We start from the raw sequence: 25,491 nt of genomic DNA, 5'->3' as shown, positions 1-25,491 counted from the left end.
AATACATGCCGTTAAAAAGCAAAAGAAAACTGTTTGGTGTAGGACCTTGGGTCTGTGGCTCATCAAAATGTTTTGTTTATTTAGATTCATCATATTTAAAAATAGTTTTAAGGGTGTACTTTTGCTTTATTTTTAGTCTTTACCTCTTGTCAAGTATTTTAGCCCCACAAATCATTTTGAATAAATTATATTTGAATTTCTTTACTTAGAGCTGGATGGAGCTTTTGTCATTACACTGAGCAAATAAGGCAATATTGATGTTTGAGTTTAATGCTATTTCAAATAATTACGTTAATATATAAAACTCTTCTCTTATCTTCCCTGAAAAGAAATTCTTATTTTCCATTTTGTTCATCCCTTTGTAATGTGTGACATGAGTTAGTAACAGAGAATCAGTGTAGCAGAGTCTACAATGTCATTTGTCACAGTGGGGAAGACCTTTGGACTCCTCTAGAGAGAGACACATATTGCACACTGTGGTTTATGCTTGCTGACTTGTTCAGATGTCCTGGTTCAAGACTATTTTTATCTGCCACCAATAATACTGCCCATCCTTCCTTCCAAACCAGACTGTATGAAGTAATGTTCTCCAAACTGGGAAAGAGGTGTTTGCCCACATGCAGCAGCATACTGAATGTGGGCTATGTCATTACGAACATTCGAGTAAATTGTTACAGAATTGTCTTTATTGGATGGACTAGCATTTTAAATCCTAAACATAAAGGTGCATTTAACAATATGTCAAGTGAGATTTGATTTCTTTTCTTGTCATGTTGCAGGTCAATTCATAGGCTTTCGCAACTGGAGCGGTTAGACTTGGGAAGCAATGAATTCTCTGAACTGGTAAGAAAGATGTTCTCCTATTGAACACTTTTATCAATGGGACAGCTGTTACCTCACTCAGTCTTTACCCAGCATGGATTTTGGCTTAAGCGGGAATAGAGGAGGGGGTAGGGGAAGCTATTGCCTCCATTCGCAGAGTTTCTTGTCTCTGGTGCTGCACTGCGTTGGTTGCATCATGCGCTGATCCATTATTCATGAGTTGGTTCAAACACGCAGCGTTTGCCATGACAGAACGTTCACCACTGAGCTGCATTTAATTGGCTCACCCAAGCTAGAGTAAACAATGGCAAGGAATTTATCTTATGTATTCCAGGTAGCCGCACTCACAACCTGCCTATAGCAGTTTCTTTCAGCAATTGATGCTGGCAGTTTTGCATTAATTTATTTAAGTATAAATCAATGAACAGGTCTGTGAGCGGGCAAGTTACTGTGTCTCGAGGAACTGTGGCAGTTGAACTCCAAATTAGCCATTAATAGCAAATTTCTTCCAATAATGACTTTGCTTTGGTGATTGTTAGATTAGGAGCTATTGGTTTCCATTTTGGAAACAGTTTTAATAATGGCTGGAAAAACAATTTAAGCAATAAATCCTCGATATCGATAATAAACTAATTGTACTTGTAGTATACTTGAAAGTATACTATTGTAATACTTCTTGTGACTAAATTTGCCCACTTTTTAGTGTTTGCCCAGCCCTATTTTAAGCTTCCCTCTACCAAACAGGTGGAGTTTGTAGAGTTGTGAAATTACTTTTAAACTTTGTATAAGTGGCATACACACATTTGGAATATCCAGGGCACTTTGTCCTTGGGTGATGAAAAAATGCATGCGCGCATCAATGCTTCCAAAGGGAACAGATGGTTTGGCATTGCAGTAAGCGTACTTTACTGCTCAAAGCCCCCAAGTAATAAGAGAACACCCATCAATACTTTCTGGTTCTGCTGTCTGGACTTTCAATCTCTGTTTCCCAGTTCCGGATGACTTTTCAAATAACTTTTGACCTTTCCTGTTGGCAGCGCCATCAATGCTCTTTTAATTTGTGCTCAGGCCCCTATTTTCTTGAGCCACACTCTTGATTAGTGGTATATCATCCCCTTTAATAGTAGTATTGTTTTTCTAACTACCACTTTTGGTGAAACCTCTTCATGGAATGATGGAGTCCCATTGCTTTTTGAAGGCATCAGAGGAACAAATCCTGTGTTTTCTTGTATAACTATAAACTATAAAAGTAAATTATTATCAAACCTAAAAATAACATAGCCTGAAAAAATAGCTTAAATATCTGTGATAATGGTGATTTTTGGTCTGTCTCACCTCAGATGTATTGTTATTTATTAATTCCATGTTTTATTAGTTAAATGACAGAATCACACAAAACCAGACATATTATAAGTTTTAATATCAGGGCTACAAAAATTGCAAGCCTCATAAAATGAACAGAAGATTAAACAGCTCATATAATATTTAATTTTACCTTCTCTGATTGACGTTCAACATTATCTGAAGGTTAAGCATCTCATTTCAATGAGTTTCAGGCCCTGTTTTGTACTCTTTCATGGAAAGTACCACATCTTTAATGAGAAAAACAATAGCACATTAACAAGCAATAATCCTCAACTGAAATTTTACTCAGTGGTTTCCTCAAGTATTTTTGGATGCATTGCATCATGTCAGGTAATCATGGCATAGCAGTTGCACAGCCTGAAAACAATCATAAGTTTCATTTATTATAGCTCTGATGGTGTCATGAGAAATATTTCTCTCTTACAGCACACAGTCCTCAAACAATGGGTATTGAGAATGAAGCACCGATGGCATGAGGCATTTGTCAGGATATCTAACTCTTGCTGTGATGTTGGCAGATGTTGGTTGGTGTGGTGCCCTGAGCTGCAGATATTTTCTTAATTGAAGTCCTTGCTGAGGGGATCATGAAGGGACAGATGCTGAGGCTCAAAGAGAGAGAAAAACAGAGAGAAGCCATTAAGAACTAGATGAGTCTGTGGCACACAGAGGATTTGGGTCTTTTGAAACTCGATTTAAAACAATCATTTGTTTCTGAGGCCTCTGAAACGTTGATATTTGTCAAGATCTTGCTTTTATTTTATATGAATTGGTTATTGATTTCATTACCTTATAATATTTGTGCTTATAATGATTCAAAGGATGTGCAGTAAAGTGGTTTGATTTAATGTCTAATACCCACTTTAAAGTGATTTTCAGAAATGAAAATAGGCTCCAGTATTTCCTTTTTACAATAATATTTGATTTAGTTTTGCTTTTTGAATATCTTAGATGATGTAGAAAAGCAAATCAAGGTTCTCAGAGGATTTAAAATACTTTTATCACCACATAGTGTCTCTCTGTTTATGTTTTAGCCCCAGAATCATTCAAATTTTCTCTATACATTTAATCTTTCAGTTAGTGGGTTTATTTCACATATGTTAAAGGCATAAATATGTATATACACTTTGCCAAGGAAAGTATTGTACGATTCCTCAACTTGAGAGGAAAAACATGTTTTAAAAAAGCTACTCTCTTTGAAGAGGTTAGAACCATAAGATAGAACCATAAAGGGTTCTGCATTTCATTATATATATATATATATATATATATATATATATATATATATATATATATATATATTATAACCTTTTTGGGGTTTCCATCATGGGATTATTTTATGGATTTATTTTCAATTAATGCATTTTCTTTTGATTCATTTTTTTAATAGAGCAGCTTGTAAACATACTTTATCACTAGAAAAATGTTAAATGTGAAAGCATTTTGCAATCATTTAAGACATTTCTAATTATATAGAACCATTCTGACATAAGAGCTCTTTCAAATACAATACAAATGTGTCAGTCATTGCTTTGGTTAACAGATGAAATGAGATGTAAATAGTGACCATGTTATGGAGTATGATCAGATATTTCTTTTAATTTTATTATTAACTTGCGTTAACTTTGCTCAAATAGCACACTTGGCCAGCTACAGAGAAACTGGCATCTAGGCAAGAGACAAGTGACAAATCCTAAATGGCGACATCACTACACACATTCTGCCATCTACTGTTAGCCAGCCATGCTGAGAATCCCAGACCCAGAATGGTTTGTAATTGTGCTGTGCTGAACCAAGCTCAAGAAGAAATATAACTGGAACCATTCCTTAAAGTTCTTAGAACCGTTTGGTCCGACGGTGGAAAAGCAGCTTAAGAGTGTATACCTTAACGATTTAATTAACATTCATATATTGGTTTTCATTTGTGATGCAAAACTGTATATATTGTTCTTTTGTTGGTCATGACCCTCTTTAATGTTACAGCCAGAAGTGCTGGAGCAGATCCATAGTTTAAAAGAGCTGTGGCTGGACAACAATTCATTACAAACCATACCAGGGGTAAGCACAGGATACATCCACTCGCAATTTCCAGAGTAGCATACTAAATATGAGTATACCTTGTCAACCCTGTTATAAATTTCATACATATATTATATCAGTAAGGCTAAATTAGCATTTTATCATTATATAATTAGTTCCTTGTCATTCTAACATTCCATTATTATGGTAAAAAGAACTTGAGTACCAGTAAATGATGACAAAATCTTTGTGGAAACTATTGGAAGTTGACAACATAACATTTTAATGTAGATACTGGACAATAATATATGTATAAAGGATAATATATGATTTCTTTCATTTATCTCTCTTGCTGTCTGCCGAAGTCTGTTGGGAAACTGAGGCAGCTGCGATATCTAGACTTGGCCAAGAACAGGATTGAGAGTCTAGATGCAGATATCTCTGGCTGTGAGTCCTTAGAGGACCTACTTCTTTCCTCCAACATGCTGCAACAGTTACCTGATTCAATAGGTAAAGTTCCACTGCTCACTTTTTTGACAAATTTGGGGTTTTAAGGTTTCAGAATATAAGATAACTTGTGTATGATGTATCTTTATGATGTTACAGGAAAGTTGAAAAAGTTGACAACATTAAAAGTTGATGACAACCAGCTCACCTCACTGCCTAACACTATTGGAAGGTTAGTAACTCACTTACAACTCACCCAGCTGTGTAAAAGAAAAATGACAAAGGCAGAAAATACCTTTGAGACGTCTTAGATCGTAATCCCTGAACATTCCTCTGATGCCGTTTTTTAATGTTTAAGTATAGAATTTTTGTTGTGGTTTATAGCTATATAATAGACCTATAATGCAGGTCTTTAATGATCCGAGACTTTGTAATTATTTATATACAACTTTTTATGATGACATTTAGTGACACTGAACTCTAGCTTATAGTCTCTGTATTGGATTTCTCAGTGAATTGCCATCTGGGGCATGATCTAACAATTCTGCAGCTCTGCTGCTGTCATTCTGGCAGTTTTTCTCACCCCAGCATGAGAAAATGCTGACTGTCAACTTCAGTGTGACTCTCAGCTCAAACAGTACTTTTCTGTTTTTATTACCTATATTTGAGGGAAATTGTGTGTAGAGTCCTGATTGGAAAAACAATATTAGATTTTGGGATTAAAATGTACAATTCATTTAAAACCCTAAACAAAACCTCCTTAGAATCAATATATTGTTTATCTAAAATCTAATAACTTGTAAATAAATAGTTTGATCTATTGTTTTGGTCGTTCTACAAAATGAGTGTCATTTGTGTCTTTCATATGCTACTGTTCAAAGGTTTGGCGTCAGTAAGATTTATTTTTTCAAGAAATAATACTTTTATTCAACAAGGATGCTTTAAAATGATCAAAATGTTTTACAGTATTTTTGTAAATAAATGCTATGAGATAAGAGACTTTCAAAAACATATAAACATTTTTTTACTGAGCCCAAAACTTTTGAATAGTAGTGTTGACATATAAAAATTGATTTTAATAATGAATAGCTAATGCCACTTTTTTTTTACATTTTATTATAGTGATATCTTTTCAAAACGACTGATCATTGAAAGTGGATATAATTAGAAGTATCAGCATAGATTTTTTTTAAAGCGGTACCTTGTACTCATTAAACTTTAAAACTGTCAACCCTGTAATCTTTCTGAATAATTATATCGCAGCATACTGTATATTTAGATGTTAAATTCATTTGAGCTGGCACGATGCAATTAACATTGAAAAATATTACCTTTTATTGGTCTACTACAATGTTTAAAAATCTTCCAGAAATTAATTTCACAAATGACCTTATCAAACCCGTTTCATAAGTTTGACTTTGAATATTGAATGCAAAATCAAATGGGAAATTCAGGGACGAGGTGTATACACCATATTTCACAGCATCTGTTAATTGAGAGGTCATATTTTCTGCAGACTGCCTTTTTCATTTATCATAGCTGTCACCACTACCTCATTCCTGTGATACTATACTCCATGCATCTCTCTTCTTGGTTTGTCATTGCTCGGTTCTGTGTGTTGTGTTAATCAAACATGCATCTTAAATGGGCACCTCAGTGCACGTGGCAAAACCGGGTAAGTAGACCAGCGAGTGTTTGTATTCCCCACACGTCTGCCACAGCATGTTTATTTAGGCAAGGGCATACCTTTGCATCCATATCTTGCTTAAAGAGACACAATGATAGCCCTACATATGGAAGGCCAGCTGGACCGGTCTGCTAGTACAAATGTTGTACTAATGACCTTACTTAGCTTAACAAATATACATTGACCTCTTTCAAATTCATTAAATTAAAATATGGCATAAAGGGGAAACGTAACTAAGAAACAAAATACATAAGAAAAAAAAAAGCAAAAATGTTTTAAATGACTAATGTGAGGTCCAAATGCATTCGTTACTAAAAGTACTGAAACTTGTTTGACTCAATAAACACTGTGGCATATACCAGACCCTTGTAAATGCTATAAACTAACATAAGGTTTGTTTTAAGAGCCCAGTATTTCATAGGATAAGAGTGTTTTGTAAAACCAGCAGAACTGCATTGCAGTGTAGTATATTTAGTAAAATCATCATTAATCCCTTGAACATGTCTTCTGTTAATCATATCTTTGTTACGTGGAGACAGTGGTCCCACATAACTCATAATTCTCATTTTCCATTAACAAAACTCATTTATTCCTTGTCTTAAAAAAGATATGAGCCCTAGACACTCATACTACTTGTACTGAATGTACTCAGGCTTGGATTCTTTGTATGCGCATTGTAAACATTTTAATGGGATGTTTGAATGTAAATTGGATATTAAAGGAATAGTTTACCTGTCACCATTTACTCACCTTCATTTTCTTCCAAACCTTTCTGGCTTTCTATTCCTCCATGTACATGCCACTATTTTCCAATGAAAATGAATGGGAACTGAGCATGCCAAGCTTCAAAATGACAAAATAGCACCACTCGGTACTGCATGTTCCAAGTCTTATTAAGCCACACATTCTAAGAAAAGTCTGTAAAAAATAAGGCCCAATATGAAATGTTAATATGTAGGGATTTTCCGTATTGATTTTTCACAGGTGTTTTACCTATATTCTGAATTATGCTTTTTAAACATTTGATTTACACGTTTTAGAGTTTAAAGGTGCCATTGAATTGACGATTGAATTTACTTCGGCATAGTTGAATAACAAGAGTTCAGTACATGGAAATGACATACAGTGAATCTCAAACTCCATTGTTTCCTCCTTCGTATATAAATCTCATTTGTTTAAAAGACTTCAGAAGAACAGGCGAATCTCAACATAACACCGACTGTTACGTAACAGTCGGGGTGTACGCCCCCAATATTTGCATATGCCAGCCCATGGTCGAGGCATGACACAAGGGCAGCCAGAATTAACGTCTGGATCTGTTCAAAGATGAATCATCAGACTAGGTAAGCAAGCAAGGACAACAGCGAAAAATGGCAGATGGAGCGATAATAACTGACATGATTGATAACATGATATTTTTAGTGATATTTGTAAATTGTCTTTCTAAATGTTTCGTTAGCATGTTGCTAATGTACTGTTAAATGTGGTTAAAGTTACCATTGTTTCTTACTGTATTCACGGAGAAAAGAGCCTTCGTTATTTTCATTATTAAACACTTGCAGTCTGTATAATTCACAAACACAACTTCATTCTTTATAAATCTCTCCAACAGTGTAGCATTAGCCGTTAGCCACGGAGAACAGCCTCAAATTCATTCAGAATCAAATGTAAACATCCAAATAAACACTGTACTTACACGATTAGACATGCTGCATGACGAACACTTTGTAAAGATCCATTTTGAGGGTTATATTAGCTGTGTGAACTTTGTTTATGCAGTGACAGAGTCGAGAGCTCGGTAGGGGGCGGAGAGCGCGCAATTTAAAGGGGCCGCAGCATGAATCTGCGCATTTCTAATTATGCCTCAAAATAGGCAGTTAAAAAAATTAATAAAAATAAAAAAATCTATGGGGTATTTTGAGCTGCAACTTCACAGACACATTCAGGGGACACCTTAGAAGTACATTACATCTTGTAAAAAATTTTTCGATGGCACCTTTAAAAGAAATGTCCGTAAATGTACTAAGTAATGTCCTGGCAGAAAAATGCCAATACGTTTTCCATTTTTCTATGTATTTTTTTTTTTTTGGACAGTGTATGATTACTTGTGAAAATACTGTATATTTATTAATTACCTTCCACTTGAAATATAATTGACGTTGATTGTGCTATATAGGATTTTCTATAAATAAACATTTTAGGTCTGTTTCTCACACAAGGCTTTTATATGGCTTTAGAACACTTGGAAAATAGTACACAAATTGTTATGGACTACTTTTATGATTCTTTTGTTGTCATTTTTGGAGATTGACAATCTGTATTGTCATTCACTTTTATTATATGAGAATGTTCTTCAAAAAAAAGAGTCTTCAACAAAATGAAAATCAAATGGGTTTGGAACAACATAAGGGTGAGCAAAAAAAAAAAAAAAAAAAGGTGAACTCTTCCTTTAAGACTTTGGTTAAAACACCTAACCTGGTACTCAATCTAAACTCACAGAATAGTTACAGTTGAGGCAATTATGTCTTTATCTTTATGCACTTTAATTATGTCTTTATCTGATGGACTTTAAAAAGGCATCACATGATGCATACATTAATCTTATCATCTCATGAAGTGTTTTCAATAGGCTTTCAATAGGCATTAATCTACTTTGCATAACTGCACACTCCTCACCTGCTTTCTCTTACATCTGCCAGTTTATCACTTTTAGAGGAGTTTGACTGTAGCTGTAATGAACTGGAATCCCTGCCTCCCACCATTGGCTACCTGCACAGTCTTCGGACATTTGCGGCCGATGAGAACTTCTTGGCTGAGCTGCCCAGGGAGGTGAGTAGTATTAGTGTCCTGCCTTTTATACAGAATTAATAAGGGAAATCAAAGATACATTCTTTATATATCTTCTAGCTTTGTGCTGAAAATACATCCTACTGTAGACCTGCTAAATTTGTTAAGATGGTTGCCAGTTTAAATAACCAGTTCAAAACTATTAAAACTGTCAAAGGTTCAAGCATGTCTACAATAGTATCTTAGCCAGATCAACACTGCTCAGCTAAAACCAGTTAAATCCAGACCATTTTGGATTCTGAACAGGGTTCTGAAATTATTCACAAAAACAAGGCAAATTTTAAGCTCACCTTTTAGGACTTTGGGGTCATATAGATTATATATGAAGGATTTGATTTTTAATATTTTTGAAACGAGTCTCATCATTTGTTTTTATCATTTATCTTTATTACAATTTAAAATAACTCTTTGTTATTTAAATATATTTTAAATTCCAATTTGGAATGAATTATCAGCATCCATTACTCCAGACTTCAGTGTCACATGATCCTCCAGAACTCATTCTAATATTCTGATTTGCTGCTCAGAAAAACAATTATCAATGATGAAAAAATGTGTGCTGCTTAATATTTTTTGTGTAAATCATGATACATCTTTTTTTAAGATTCTTTCTTTCTTTCTCTAAAACAAATCTTACTGACCTCAAACCTTTGAACAGTAGTGTATTTGCCTCCCACAATCCCAAAGAAATAATGTTTACTGTGTACACACAACACACAAAGCAATATTAAGGATATAGACAAATCAAACTAAATATAACACATTTAAAAATGATACAATATTTAAATAGGATATACATTTTTAGCGTTCTCTACACATACATTTTGAGATCCAGCACAGCGAAAATCTGTAAAACCAAATGCTTGGTAATGCCCTGCTGACCTTCACTTACCTCACTCGCTGTATTGACAGTTTACAAGAGTCATTTTACCTGAGAGAAAGAGAGAATGCTGATATCCAACAAAAAAAAGCTGACAAAATTGCACCTTACCAGAGCTATCATATCCTGTCCTGTGCTGCAGATTGGAAACTGCAAGAATGTCACGGTCATGTCCTTGCGCTCCAATAAACTGGAGTTTCTGCCTGATGAAATTGGACAGATGACAAAGCTACGTGTTCTCAATCTAAGTGACAATAGGTAACACCTGATGTTCCTGTAGTTTTTTTCCTTTTCATTCTATACTCTGTACACACATTTATCACACCAACACATGATCTTCAACATTGTTTAATAAATATAAGATGAGACACATGAAAATCTGCTAGAAGCATAGAAAGTACTTAAAACCTGTTATAGGTTTGATGAATAGTCCCGATCGGTTTATGTAAAGCAGTGAAGATGGTGTTTATTATTTTCCAGAATGGCACAGTAATGGGGCATGACATCTGAAAAGTGCCTGGCCTTCCCACAGGCCAATTAAAAAAAAGCTCTTTATGAGCTGTGCGGACAGTTTAGTTGCTCTGAATGCGAATACCTGGAAGCAGAGTAATTAAACTTAACCAAGACTAAACACGGCATAGCCATTAGAGTACCTGAGTTAATGGGCCCCTTAAATGGACAGAATCACCACAGGTCTTCATAACATTTTAACTACACCAAATAACTCCCCCAACTGTCTCATTTGGCTTTTGACATCCATGTTTTACCTTTTTAAATTCTCATGAACTAATTCTTTATGTTCTGTTTTAGGTTAAAGAATCTTCCCTTCACGTTCACTAAATTGAAAGATCTTGCTGCACTCTGGTTATCTGACAATCAGGTTGTTATTTGAACTTCCTTTTTAAATTGTGTACAAAGTCTATACAGTATTTGGACCACTTTTAACCATATTTTACAAACGATTTAATACAGTGGGTCCCCAATTAGTGTTTGGGCACATATTAAACTTGATGTTTGAATGTCATTGCATTATATAACAAAACATGAAACTAAATAATTTTCCCCTCAGAATTGACTCTAAAAAATAACTGTAAAAAAAATGAAACTAATTTACACAGTAAAATACCGTTTTCCATTGAAACAGTAATATACCATAAAACAATGCATTCTGGGTAATATTTGTCATTTTCGAGAAAGTAGCCTATAGAGGTGCGTCTGAAATCGTACACTGTCTGAGTAGGTACTACATTTGAATTATAACTTACTTCGTGACCGTTAAAAAAAGTATGTTCTATATAGTATGAATGGGGGACGTATGATTGTAATCCAGACATACTACATCTGCCATTATCATGTGACCTACCAGTGTCAGTTATGTCGCTTCACCTCCATTCATAAATCCTCTCTTGTGGTCTCATGGGATAGTAAAGTGTCCATCAAATGCACACTTCAGAATCTCGCTGGAAGTAGTAGGTCATCTGGGGACTTTTCACCTACTGATTTTGAATTCGGGCATACTACTCTTTTGCTGAACTGTTTTTCACATACTATATGTGACCATGGACCATAAAACCAGTCATAAGGGTCAATTTTCTGAAATTGAGATTTATAAATGAATACTGAATAAATAAGCTTTCCATTGATGTATGGTAGGATAGGACAATATTTGGCAACTATTCGAAAATCTGAGGGTGCAAAAAAATCTAAATATTGAGAAAATCACCTTTGAAGTTTTCCAAATTAAGTCCTTATCAATGCATATCCACTCACAAAAATAAATTTTTGATATATTTGTGGTAGGAAATTTATAAAATATATTCATGGTCTTTATTTAATATCCTTATTTTGGCATAAAAGAAAAATCGATAATTTTGACCCATACAATGTATTGTTGGCTACTGCTACAAATATAGCCCTGCGACTTATGACTGGTTTTGTGGTCCAGGGTCACATATAGTAGAGAAGTATTCGATTTCGGATGCAGCTTAGGTTACTTTCTCGAAAACGGCAAATAAAATTACCCAGAATGCATTGTTTTTACGGTATATTACTGTTTCAAATTTACTGTTACTGAGTAAATTTGTTTCTTTTTTAGTTTTTTAGAGTGTACTTTTTTTTTTTTTTACTATTACTTTGAACCAAATGCCACTTTGTTTTATTTTTATAAAGTAATTCCATGATGTTCATACATTTATGTATCCAAATATTTTAAGGGGGCCACTGTATTTAATTGTCTGTTAAATCTGTTTAAAAGTGGTCATAATAAATACTACCATTTAATAAATTTCATTTGACAGTTGTATTTGTTTACAACAGTTCTCTTTGTTATTCAGTCCAAGGCCCTTATCCCCCTTCAAACAGAGGCTCACCCTGAGACCAAACAGAGAGTCCTTACCAACTACATGTTTCCTCAGCAGCCCCGGCATGATGAGGGTAAGAATATAGTAAATCAGCCGTTTCTCTTTTCTTCTTTAAATTTTACCGGATTACATTTTTTGGATGGATGTGTGTTTTCCATGCTGCAGATTACCAGTCTGACAGTGACAGCTTTAATCCCACTCTCTGGGAGGAGCAGAGACAGCAGAGGATGACTGTGGCATTTGAGTTTGAGGACAAGAAGGAAGAAGAGGACAACTCAGGAAAAGTGAAGGTCCCCTTAGGAATTTAAAATGTGAAACAGCCAGCCTCTTTGGCCCCGTTTAAACCTGGCATTAACATCCATCTCACGTGATCTGATCACAGATGTTAATATCAGATGTAACCGGGATGACTGCTGTATCTGGTTAGCTGTGATTAATGAAAAACCACCTTTAAGCATCAGAAAAGGTCATATCACTGCCATATGGGCTGAATCCTCTTCTCTCTATCTGCAGGTTGAGATTAATCTGAAGCGCTATCCCACCCCTTACCCAGAAGACCTAAAGAACATGGTGAAGTCAGTGCAGAACCTGGTGGGTAAAACCACTCACCCCCTCAACACTGAAAAATGCTCTTCTGGGACCAATATGGAGCTCCACAGCCAAGACAAGTATGAGCCCAAGTGGCCCATTGCTCCTAAGGAGGTAATGCTTCTTTATCTTTTTTTCACAGTGCCGTACCTGGGTTCATACATCAATGTCTCTGCAATTTGGCTACAAAGTGCTTTTTATTTTATTTTTTTTTTTTATAAAAAGGATAGATCAGACTCTGAATTTTGATTGGAATGCTGATAAACAAATACCTGTGACTACTATATTAATGCAAGTTATAGTTAGACCAGAACATTTCAAAATAGGGTCAAGGGACCACCTGGGAGACCCTGCAAAAAAAAAAAAGAAAAAAGAGGATATATATATATTAGGGCTGTCAATAGATTAATTTTGTTAAAATCGCGATTAATCGCACACCTTAATTGCGATTAATCGCAATTAATCACACACTTATCGTGAAATTAAGCAAACACCATTTATCTTGTTTAACACGTCCATTTTGCCATCATTGCCTATATCCAGCAAAGTAAACCATCAGATTGAAGTGTGATTTTCACAAAACATGAATTTTTCAACTTTTTTCAAGGTAAATTTGTAAAAATGTCTTTCCAAAATAGGACATTGAATATTTTTTATATAATTAATATATTTATATGTACCAAAGCCCCCATAAAAAAAAAATCACAGCAAAAACACATTTCAGAATTCACAGTGTATATGTGCAAGAGCAAAGAGCTTGTTTGCATTTTAGACAAGTCAAGTTGCGATACTGAACAGGCCCACATGGAGATGCCAACAAAAAAAACTAAACCAACTGCCTTGACCAAATACACAGGACAAATCCGAACATTATCCTGAATGTGTGTGAAAACAAGGTAAATGTACTGAAATGTGTCTGTGCAAAAATACAATGTGCGATCAGTGCATTGAGAGCGCTCATACATGATTTCATGCTGATACATGCGCATCAACATAACGGACTCACGCGTGCTTAATGTACGACTCCTGTACGTCACCACAGTCATCTTTACTTTGATTGCAATCCTCATCCATCAAAACTTTCAAAGCAAGAAGCTGATTTGCTTTATCCAGCCGAGAAACAGTTTTCATATCATCTGGCCATGGGATGTTTCGACGTTCTGTTCAGACAGGAACAGCGCGATGCGGAAGGGCTCACGCTCTTCAAATACAATGACACAATATGACAGAGAGTTCCTGTTTTAGACACTGGAATGAATAATTCTCTCTGCCATCTCTGATATAATCAGCATGGACTTTAAGATCATCTACTACGTGACGCAATTTCACAAGCTTCAGTAATTTTTTGCGTTAAATATGTGTCAAGGATTTTGAATTAATCGCATGCGTTAACACGTTAACGTTGACAGCCCTAATATATATACACACACACTATTTATTGAACCATAGTTTATTTTATTATATTGATGTTGCTGCAGTTTTATAAACACAGTCAAAGGCAATATGTTACAGTGATTACACCTGGTAAAATAAAATTTGTGACTTATTGCTTGAATATCCACAGTCACTGTTTATTTTGTCATTGAATCACGAGACGCTTTTAGATTAGCGTATGTTCTTTACAGGTGACGGAGCGAGAGGTCAAAGACTTTTCTAAACCACCAATGTCTGATCAAGGTGTCATCCACAACTCAGCCATTGACATCCCAAAACGCAAAGACAAAGAGGATCTGACTGAGAGCTCGGAAGTATGACAAGTTTTCTCTTTTAATTTAGTCTCTTTTAAATGCTGAAAGCCTCAGCTTTATCCTCTTAAAACATTTACGCACAGTAATATCTCGGGGTTGCAGCTTATTTTACGCTCCCTTTAACCTTTATAATGGTTAATTATTGTAACTACAAAACACATTAGGGATTTATAAAGTCAATAATTTTAAAAGAGAAGGACGAGAATGTGTAATGAAATTTAGGCAGTAGTTTCTTTGTCTTTGAAAGCCTGTTATTGGCATCCTTGGTGTCTGAGTCAGTTTGGTTGTACTGTATGTACAGAAAGTGTTGTGTAGTGCCGAGAGTGTTTGCTAAAGGTTAGCCGAACCTGCGGAGATAAAATACACAAAGATCAGTGCAAATGTTTCATCTCTCACAGCCAGCAACCCCCCTCTCCAACCGTCAGAGCTGCAGTGTTGTTTAGGACACAGGATAACAAAGAAGTCATTAACTTTGCCTATGAATATTAGAGCAGAGCTGGTGCAATTAGTAATGAATGTCACAGTCACCTTGTAGAATGCTTAATTTTTTTTTTTGGTAACTCACTTTTAATATATCCTACAATTATTTACTAGAGATCTAACCTACAATGTTTTTACTCTCGCTCAGTCTTCAGTTTTATATCCTGTAGCACTGCTCAGTTGTACAGCTGAAAATCTTTTAGTAAACAGAAATAAAGGTCAGAGTGAAATGTCAAGAAAACTCAGAGGATCCATTAAAGGTCCCTATATGAAAATATTAATTGAGTTCAGGAATGGTTTAGATGATTTGAGTAAACCAGAATAAATCTCAAAAACAGCTACATTCATAATCCATTCATTGATGCCAGGCTTTTCTATGCTTGCAGTAGCTCTTTGTTTAGAATAGCACACAAGTGCATGGTGTATTGTGTCCATCGCAGCTTGGCCTCACACTGCTTCCCCCCATGGTCTCAAAGACCCCCCCGGCCAAACTGTGGAGCTACAAACATTATTATTTTTATCAGGGTTATCGGGACCTTGGGAGTACCAGTGCCATAAACCTCATGTTTCTTACGCATACTTTTCTTTCTAGACCATGAGAATCCATTTTTGTTTGTTTGTTTGTTTGTATATATGTATGTATGTTTGTTTTGCTTAGATTTCTTTACATCGCGTCGTTCCCAAGCCGCAACAGCCAGAGAATACGAGCCTGGCCGTTACTTCCTCTTCCTGTTTCTGCCTCATAGTAAGTGGCTGAGAGACCAGACAGCAGAAAATCAGCTAAGCATATGGGGTGGCTCATTTCAACTGCATTCAAAGCAAATTAAATTCATTTTCTCAGACACCCCCATTGTGGGTGAAACATTTGTTAAATACATGCATGGGTTTGTTTCCTATAATGAAAGGGGAAAAAACAAGAGGTGAAATTCGGTCACTCCCAGTCCATCAGTTTCCAGCATAATGTGAGTGTTTGAATTATAGGGGGGGCTAGAGAGGAGATTGGCCAATTTTGAATTGTCATTTAAATTTGTTTACAAATGAATACAAATGAATGATTCCAAAAAACCTTTTTGATAAACAATAAATAAGATCTATTATAAAAGTAATACATACAGTACCTGTCAAAAGTTTGGACACACATTTTTTTTATTTTTTTTTAAAGGTGCCCTAAAATTAAAAATTTAATTTATATTGGCATAGTTAAATAACAAGAGTTCAGTACATGGAAATGACATACAGTGAGTCTCAAACTCCATTGTTTCCTCCTTCTTATATAAATCTCATTTGTTTAAAAGACCTCAGACGAACAGGCGAATCTCAACATAACACCAACTGTTACGTAACAGTCGGGATCATTAATATGTACGCCCCCAATATTTGCATAAGCCAGCTCATGTTCAAAGCATTACAAAAACTTCTGGATCTGTGCACAGCTGAATCATCAGACTAGGTAAGCAAGCAAGGACAATAGCGAAAAATGGCAGATGGAGCAATAATAACTGGCATGATCCATGATATCATGATATTTTTAGTGATATTTGTAAATTGTCTTTCTAAATGTTTTGTTAGCATGTTGCTAATGTACTGTTAAATGTGGTTAAAGTTACCATCGTTTCTTACTGTATTCACGGAGACAAGACTGTCATTATTTTCATTTTTTAAACACTTGCAGTCTGTATAATTCATAAACACAACTTCATTCTTTATAAATCTCTCCAACAGTGTGTAATGTTAGCTTTAGCCACGGAGCACTATCAAACTCATTCAGAATCAAATGTAAACATCCAAATAAATACCATACTTACGCGATTAGACATGTTGCATGACGGACACTTTGTAAACATCCATTTTGAGGGTTATATTAGCTGTGTGAACTTTGTTTATACTGTTTAAGGCAAGCCAAGCTCCGCGGGTGGAGAGCGTGAGCATTTAAAGGGGCCGAAGCCTAAATCATCTCATATTTAATGATGCCCCAAAATAGGCAGTTAAAAAATTAATAAAAAACATCTATGGGGTATTTTGAGCTTAAACTTCACAGACACATTCAGGGGACACCTTAGACTTATATTACATCTTTTAAAAAGACATTCTACGGCACCTTTAAAGAAGTTTCTTCTGCTCTCTAAGGCTGCATTTGTTTAATCAAAAATACAGAAAAAATGTAAATATATTAAAATGTAATTTATTCCTGTGATGGAAAAGCACCACTCAGCACCATTCAGTCTTCAGTGTCACATGATCCTTCAGAAATCATTCTAATATGCTGATTTGGTGGTCAAGAAACATTTCTTATTATTATCAATGCTGAAAACAGTTGTGCTGCTTAATATTTTTGTAAAAACCGATACCTTTTCTTCAGGATTCTTTGATGAATACAAAGTTCAAAACAGCATTTGCTGCATTTGAAATAGAAATATTTTGTAATATTCTAAATGCCTTTTACTGTCACTTTTGACCAATTTAATGTATCCTTGCTGAATAAAAGTATACATTTCTTTAAAAAAAAAAAAAATGAACAAACTTTTGAATGGTAATGTATAAGAGGTCTTTTATTCCAAATATCAGGCCTCCCTGGAATCTTTAGTATAATTCGAACACTGCGCAACATGCATCAAATGGCCCCCATGCTGAATTTTGTTCCCAGTTCATTTAACATAAATAAGAAAGCATTAGCCTGCCGCATCAATTTACACAGTCACAATTCTTTTGACCCTTTGTGCCAGAGAAGAAAAAAGACAAAATAGAAAATATGAAGGCAGAGAAGGGGAGAGGTGGCTTTAAAGGAATAAGGAAATAACACAGAGACGTTGTTCTGAGAGAATGTTCTGATATGTGACTTCCCTCTTGCTCTGCTGCCGGTTGTGTGAGCCAGCCTGCTGATGAACAGTCAGGTCTGAGAGGTGTGAGTGTGAGACAGCTGTGAGAGACCTGGAAGCAACTGATTTGCTCCTGGGGGATTTGACCAGACAAGCCAGGACAAGGCCTGTGAATCCTAACAGTCTACATAATACTAATGATGAATCTCAACTTGATGTTGAGGTGTGAGATCACACTCTGTTACTTCTGATATAGTTCTCAGCTTCAGTTTTGTTTAACTTTGAGGTCATTTGGGGACAATTGTGTTTTATAAGCATGAAGCTGTCACTGTAATATAATAAGGGAACTGTTTAAGCATATTCTAATGAATGACTCATTACTCATACTGTAAAAGCTTTAGGGAACCTACAGTAAATACTAGCTACATTCATGTATTTCACGTTTTAGCTTTCTGATCCTTTTGTAACATTTTTAAACTGGAATCTCTTAACGCAATGCTATCTTGTGTGTTTTAACGGCTTAGTTCTTCTAAAAGCAGGTCCTGCCTAATAGAGTTTTATGTAATATGCAATTAGGCAAACAGATTTTTATACAGCCAAAATGTCTGCAGTTAATATAGCAACCTTTTTCAATATAATTTGATATGTTTGAAAATAAATTTATTTTGATTTATATTTATTGACACTGTGATCTTAAATTGGATTACAAATATATCCTAGTATGTTTTAGTATAAACAATTTATGTTGCTTGATTTTGCTATTTAAATGATAGATTGTAATTTGATTGCAGGAAAACCTCACCTCACTCCCCTTGTGCCTGTTATTCATTCCTTTTGTCTAGTGTTTAATTCACTGCGAATTTGACACTTGTGTTTCCAGGACTCAATGGGAGGTTCCCCCAATGATATCCGAATTTCTGACATGAGGCCAACATTGGTAGAGCCACCTATGTACAAACCAAAGGTTGTGTTACTGGGCAAGGAAAAAAAAGGTTAGCGAGACGAAAAAGCCTATAGAAGTTAAAGGGTTAGTTCATCAAATAATGTCATTTATCACTCACCCTCATGTTGTTCTACACCCGTCAGACCTTCGTTCATCTTCAGAACACAAATTAAGATATTTTTGATGAAATCCGATGGCTCAGTGAGGCCTCTGTTGCCTGCAATGTCACTGAACCTCTCAAGATCCAGAAAGGTACTAAAGACATATTTAAAACAGTTCATGTGACTACAGTGGTTCAACCTTAATATTAATACATTTTGTGTGGCAAAAAAACAAAATAATGACTTTTCAACAATATTAGTGATGGGCGATTTCAAAACACTGCTTCGAAGCTTTACGAATCTTTTGTTTTGACTGATTTCAATTCACTGATTCGAAACAAAAGATTCGTAAAGCTTTATGATGCATATTGTTGAAAAGTCATTATTTTGTTTTGGCACACAAAATGTATTAATATTAAGGTTGAACCACTGTAGTCACATGAACGGTTTTAAATATGTCTTTAGTACATTTCTGGATCTTGAGAGGTTCAGTGACATTGCAGGCAATAGAGGCTTCACTGAGCCATCGGATTTCATCAAAAATATATTAATTTGTGTTCCGAAGATGAACAAAGGACTTACGGGTGTAGAACGACATGAGGATGAGTAATGAATGACATAATTTTCATTTTTGGGTGAACTAACCCTTTAATGTTGGCATCAAAATGAAAATCTATTTTCCAAATGCATGTTATTGATCTTATTGTGGACAATTCATTCTTTGACCAAAATATCATAACTCAATCTTATCTTACGTTGCTTCCATTTTTCAAGAAATCCTTTCATTCTCTTTTGATGTTTATTAATAAAGTTAAAATCCTTCCGAGAATGATGTTCTGGTATAACGATGTATTATGTAATTGCACTGGGGAACACTGTGGAATAATAGTTGTTGTGAGAAGCACAATAATTGGGGTTTATTCCATACAAAAATAGAGTTGTTGCCCATGCATATAAACTATTTTACCTTGCAAACCTTTCTACCCATTTTATCTTTTTTTTAAGAGTCCACCGATGAGTCTGAGCCAGACAAAATGCATTGTTTGAACAACAGTGGATCATCTGCCACTTATTCAGACTACTCACCCTCCCAGGGATCATCTGGCTCCTCCAACCCACCTGGAAATGCCAGTAATCTGCAGACATCTGGGAAAGAGGGGCCATCACAGACTCACTGGACCAACAGGTTGGCAAGAGTTTAATCACTGCCACTATTCATTTATATGAACTAATAGACCATCTGTGCTCTCATATGACAGGACAGTTGATCAAACAGTTTAGATATCCAGCTAACTGACTTTTGGGTGGCCCAAAACTGACATTGACATTGTGTCGCTGTAATAAACAACTCTGCCAATAAGACAAAATTATTTGAGCCAGTTGGAGCCAATCAATTGCATACTGTTTTTAAGAACTGACAATATTTATGAAACAAAGAATTGCAGTTAAAATGTTTACTACTCTTTCATATGTTGTTCAGTGAAAAATCTGCGCCTTTGTTGGGGTGTCCTGTACACCAATGATGATGTTGTTATTGACCTTTTATTAGATTGAAGGTGCTCCTTTTAAATTTCATATTTCTTTCCATTTAAATTAACAAGACAATTCTAAAGCCTGGGATACACTGCATCATTTTAGCAATCCTATAAGATCATTACTTTATCACACATGGATCTATTAAACTTGGGTACAACATGCATGTAGACTGTATGATGATGACACTTATTGACTTGTAGGCTACGATGCAAGTTTCTACAGAAGAATAAAACTTCATCAGCATGCGCTATTGGTCAACAAAAAGACCATGTTGAATCACACTTTGGCAGTTGTAGTTTTTATGTGCGCTGAAAAAAAAAAAAGAAGCGGTGAAAGAAGAAGGGAAAAGAGCTTGAGGAAAGCAATTTTAAGTTTTAGCCCCATGTCGCATTGATTTCATGTTTCATTTTTATTGGCTGGTCAGTAGACGTAGGTCGTAGCAGCAAACACACTGTGCAATGATCATGCTGAATTTCTGATACTGTCAGAAAATGATCATAGGCTATCTTTGGTCGCAAGACTCTCTCACTGTACGACCAGAGCCACGATCACAGAAATCGCCATGATTGTTTCACGATGGCAGTCTTTCGTCTGGGACAGCCAAAAAGCGTGCAGTGTATCCCAGGCTTAAGAGGGCTCTATCTGGGCTTTTGTGTTTCTTTTAAAATGTCTCTATTGCTCACATCAAATTTTCTCTCTCACTCAAAGTCACGCACAGCAGTATGACTCTTGCTGTCATCTTCAATAAAGCGCAGCTTAAAATCCATCTGTGTTGCTAACAGTAAAAGTTGTATTATCTTAGTACTGCTGAAAAACTTTTCACTGCCTGTTATTCAGGAGAGCTCTTTGAGAGATTTCTGTTTTGATAACCTTGCAGAAGTATTACGTGGCGAAATTTTAAACTTTGAAAATCTATTTGATGACGATGGCAGTTCAGTCAACCACAGAGATATTTCTTAGCACTTTTCAATTTGAACTACATATGGTGTATTAACAGAAGGCCCAGTTAAATTTAATTTTCAATATTTAATCCCCAATATTACATGAAGACATCAAATTAAGAGATTTTTAAAGCATCAGCTAAAATAAAGCATAAAGCAATGAGGGGTAGTACACAAATTTGGGCTGTACATAAAAAAATGTTGCAGATTCAGCCCCAAGCAGGAATGAACAAGGAAACAGACAGTTACTAAGATTGCAATTTCTATGTTTTAATCATAGTGCTCTTGAGCAAAGTACTTAACCCCAGCTTGCTCAAGGGCTATTGTGCCTGCAGTTAGTGTATGAACAAATTAAAGGATTAGTTCACTCAAAAATGAAAATTATACCATAATTTACTCACCCTCAAGCCATCCTAGGTGTGTATGATTTTATTCTTTCACTCAAAAAAATATTCTGGCTCTTCCAAGCTTTATAATAGGAATGACTGTAGTAACTGATAGTAACTGATATTGTGAAGCTCAAAAAGCATATCCATCTATCATAAAAGTAATCCATACGGCTCCAGGGGGGTAATAAAGGTCTTCTGAGGCGAAGCGATGCGTTTTTGTAAGAAAAATATCCATATTTATAACTTTATAAACTAGAATCACATCAACATGTGATCACATCAACATCACATCAAAAAAAAAAAAAAAAAAACATTAATAAGCTTTTCTAAGAATGAAGTACTTTTTTTCAAGTTTCATTTTTCTAATGAGACTTTTTTTCTTCATCAGTATAGTTGTATCACCCTGACATTTTTTACTTTACATCCCCAAATTTTGAAATTAAAAACATCAACATGTATTTTAAGGGTTAGTTCACCCAAAAATGAAAATTCTGTCTTTAGTTACTCACCCTCATGTCGTTCCACACCCGTAAGACCTTTGTTCATCTTCAGAACACAAATTAAGATATTTCTGTTAAAATCCGATGGCTCAGAAAGGCCTCCATAGCCAGCAATGTCATTTCCTCTCTCAAGACCCATAAAAGGTACTAAAGACGTCGTTACAAAGTCCATCTCACTACAGTGGTTCTACAATCATTTTATGAAGCGACGAGAATATTTTTTGTGCCCAAAAAAAACTAAATAACGACTTATAAAGTGATGGGCCGATTTCAAAACACTGCTCCCTGAAGCTTCGAAGCGTTATGAATCAGTGTATCGATTCATGATTCAGATCACCAGAGTCACATGATTTCAGCAGTTTGGCACGCGATCCGAATCAGGAATCGATACACTGATTCATAAAGCTTCGAAGCTTCAGGAAGCAGTGTTTTGAAATCGGCCCATCACTTTATAAGTCATTATTTAGTTTTTTTGCACACAAAAACTATTCTCGTCGCTTCATAAAATGATTGTAGAACCACTGTAGTGAGATGGACTTTGTAACAACGTCTTTAGTACCTTTTATGGAAATGACATTGCTGGCTATGGAGGCCTTTCTGAGCCATCGGATTTCAACAGAAATATCTTAATTTGTGTTCCGAAGATGAACGAAGGTCTTATGGTGTCGAATGACATGAGGGTAAGTAATTAATGACAGAATTTTCATTTTTTGGTGAACTAACCCTTTAATTTTATAAAGTGACAAGAATACTTTTTGTCTGCCAAAAAAAAAAAAAAAAATACAAACAAAATAACGACTTTATTCAACAATATCTAGCACTCGTCACTGAACTAAACACTGCTTCATGAAGCTTTGAAGCTTTACAAATCCTTTGTTTCGAATCAGTGGTTTGGAGCATGTATGAAACGATCTCAAACTGCTAAAGTCATGTGATTTCAGTAAACAAGGCTTGAGTGATATGTCGATGACCCTATGTCTGAGTTGGAATTTTCTGATATTGAATATGCTTGTTATATCCAGCTCATGGCCATGTTCTTGTGTACAGATTTCTTTTCCATATAGTGCGCTGATCAAATCTAAATATGTCAACAGGCTGGCTCAGTCTTTCCCAAAGCCCATTGAAACCAAGCCCCTTCTGAGCCAGAGGGAAACACCTCCTTCCAGCACGCTGCAGCAGCGAGGTGAGAGGCGGCCACTCAGCGACACCTTCGACAGCTGGAACGATGCCCCCCACTATGATAACACCGGTTTTGTCTCAGAGGAGACGCCTCTTGACACTCCAAGCAGCAGTGCTGGAAACCCCATGCTAGGCTCAAAGCCCCGGAGTGCCTCAATGGCACATGGGCGACGGCCGCTCATGAGACAAGAGCGCATTGTGGGAGTTCCCTTAGAGCTCGATCAGTCGCAACACACTTTCCACACAGTTCGCAACACCCCTGAAACTGAAGTGCCTCCTCCCTCTAACCCCTGGCAGAACTGGACAAGGACTCCCAGTCCCTTCGAGGACAGGACAGCTTTCCCTTCCAAGTTGGAAATTACCCCAGGCAACAGCCCCAATCCTGACCGTAAGGACTTTGAACAGGAGATGGGAGAACTACCCAGCACTTTTCCCTCAACTAGAGCCTGGGGGTTTCTGGACTCAACGGACTCAGGGACGGGACGAGGTCATCCCAACATTTTTTCACATGTCCAAGGTGGAAAAGACCCAAACAAAGGAAACACTATGGTAATTAGCAAGAGTTCTGAGAGACTTTCGCCAATGATGAGGGAGGTAAAAGCGAAATTTAAGAAATCTCAGAGCATAGATGAAATCGATACTGGGTCGTACAAGGTTTACAGCATCCCCTTGGACAGCTACAGTTCTAGCATAGAAAATCAGGGAAGTGTTGATAGAGCAGACCTCCCTGTACCACTAGAACAGAGCATGTCCAGGAGCCAATCAGCTCCAATGCTGGATGATGATCTGGATGGCTACGGTTTGAATAAAAGCTCTCAGCAGCAGAAGCCTGCCATCCCAAAGAAAGTTTACCATTTTGACCAAAGCTTCAACCCGCAAAGAGCCATGGATGTTTTGAAAGCGGAGAGGAGAGTTCCTCCACCATTCCCCAACACCCCTGAATACGTAAACCAACCTGGGAAGACATTACCAAAGGAACTTGTGAGCCCTAGAGGCTACCGAGGCTATCCTCCGATGGAACAGATGTTTTCATTTGCTCAGACTGCAGTCACCGACGATGCCATCAATCCACAGCTCTCGGTCCAGCCCCAGCGCTCCAGGCCGGGCTTCCTGAGGCGAGCTGACTCTCTGGTAAGTTCGACAGAGATGGCGCTCTTCCGCAGAGTAGCTGAGAGCCAAGAGCTACAGCTGGCAGAGCACTACAATAGGCCTCAGCAGATAAAGAGCATGCTGGAACAACAGAACAGCTTGTCTACCATCGCTGACACCCAGTTCCACAAGAGGAATGGTAGGTATGACGAAGATTACTCATCTTATCAAGAACCTAAAAAGCCCATCATGGGTTACCCCACCAAGAGTCTGACACAACGTCGTCCCCTGTCTGCACGGAGCTACAGCACAGAGACATACGGGGCATCTCAGGCAAGGCCAGTGTCTGCCCGACCCACCATGGCTGCACTCCTGGAGAAAATGCCTTCAGATTACAATCTTAGTACATGCACTGAGAAGAGCCCTGAGGCTGACATGAAGCTAAGACCTGTCCCTCAAAAACAAGAGGACCCGACCTCCAAAATGCCAGTAGATTGGAGACAGCAGCTGCTTAGACACATAGAAGCAAAGAGGCTAGACCGGGTGAGTAAGCTTTGCTTTTTCTTCTACAAAGTTAGCTTGGAATTTATGTGAACGCTCAGTATTTTCAAGAATATTATACTATTTTATTAAATAACTACATTTTGGCTTTGCATAACATGTTTGTTTTACATATTAGAGACAAAGCTTAAATGAAGGCCACTCTTTAGTGTACAGACATGTGAACAGTTGGGTAAATCTCATGTTAAGCATCAAG

At 36.5% G+C, this 25,491-nt stretch overlaps 1 protein-coding gene across 4 annotated transcripts in view; it reads left to right on the top strand.

Moving 5' to 3' along the window:
- The window catches only part of lrrc7 (leucine rich repeat containing 7), an 87,849-nt gene that overhangs the window by 46,964 nt on the left and 15,394 nt on the right, over window positions 1-25,491 (top strand). For 3 of the 4 annotated variants that reach the window (XM_067373820.1, XM_067373818.1, XM_067373821.1), the window contains exons 7-21: window positions 780-843; window positions 4,168-4,242; window positions 4,569-4,713; window positions 4,810-4,882; window positions 9,037-9,166; window positions 10,207-10,322; window positions 10,875-10,944; window positions 12,398-12,497; window positions 12,590-12,714; window positions 12,938-13,126; window positions 14,638-14,760; window positions 15,899-15,985; window positions 18,937-19,048; window positions 20,106-20,286; window positions 23,561-25,277. In XM_067373820.1, coding sequence (XP_067229921.1) covers window positions 780-843; window positions 4,168-4,242; window positions 4,569-4,713; window positions 4,810-4,882; window positions 9,037-9,166; window positions 10,207-10,322; window positions 10,875-10,944; window positions 12,398-12,497; window positions 12,590-12,714; window positions 12,938-13,126; window positions 14,638-14,760; window positions 15,899-15,985; window positions 18,937-19,048; window positions 20,106-20,286; window positions 23,561-25,277 — 3,307 coding nt within the window. The remainder of the gene's footprint in view (window positions 1-779; window positions 844-4,167; window positions 4,243-4,568; window positions 4,714-4,809; window positions 4,883-9,036; window positions 9,167-10,206; window positions 10,323-10,874; window positions 10,945-12,397; window positions 12,498-12,589; window positions 12,715-12,937; window positions 13,127-14,637; window positions 14,761-15,898; window positions 15,986-18,936; window positions 19,049-20,105; window positions 20,287-23,560; window positions 25,278-25,491) is intronic. The other variant, XM_067373819.1, reaches the window with a different exon arrangement.

The sequence above is a fragment of the Chanodichthys erythropterus genome, chromosome 21 (genome assembly GCF_024489055.1).
Source record: "Chanodichthys erythropterus isolate Z2021 chromosome 21, ASM2448905v1, whole genome shotgun sequence".
Classification (NCBI taxonomy): domain Eukaryota; kingdom Metazoa; phylum Chordata; class Actinopteri; order Cypriniformes; family Xenocyprididae; genus Chanodichthys; species Chanodichthys erythropterus.
Note: the sequence above shows the minus strand (reverse complement) of the source record. Positions and strands in the feature narration are given on the sequence as shown.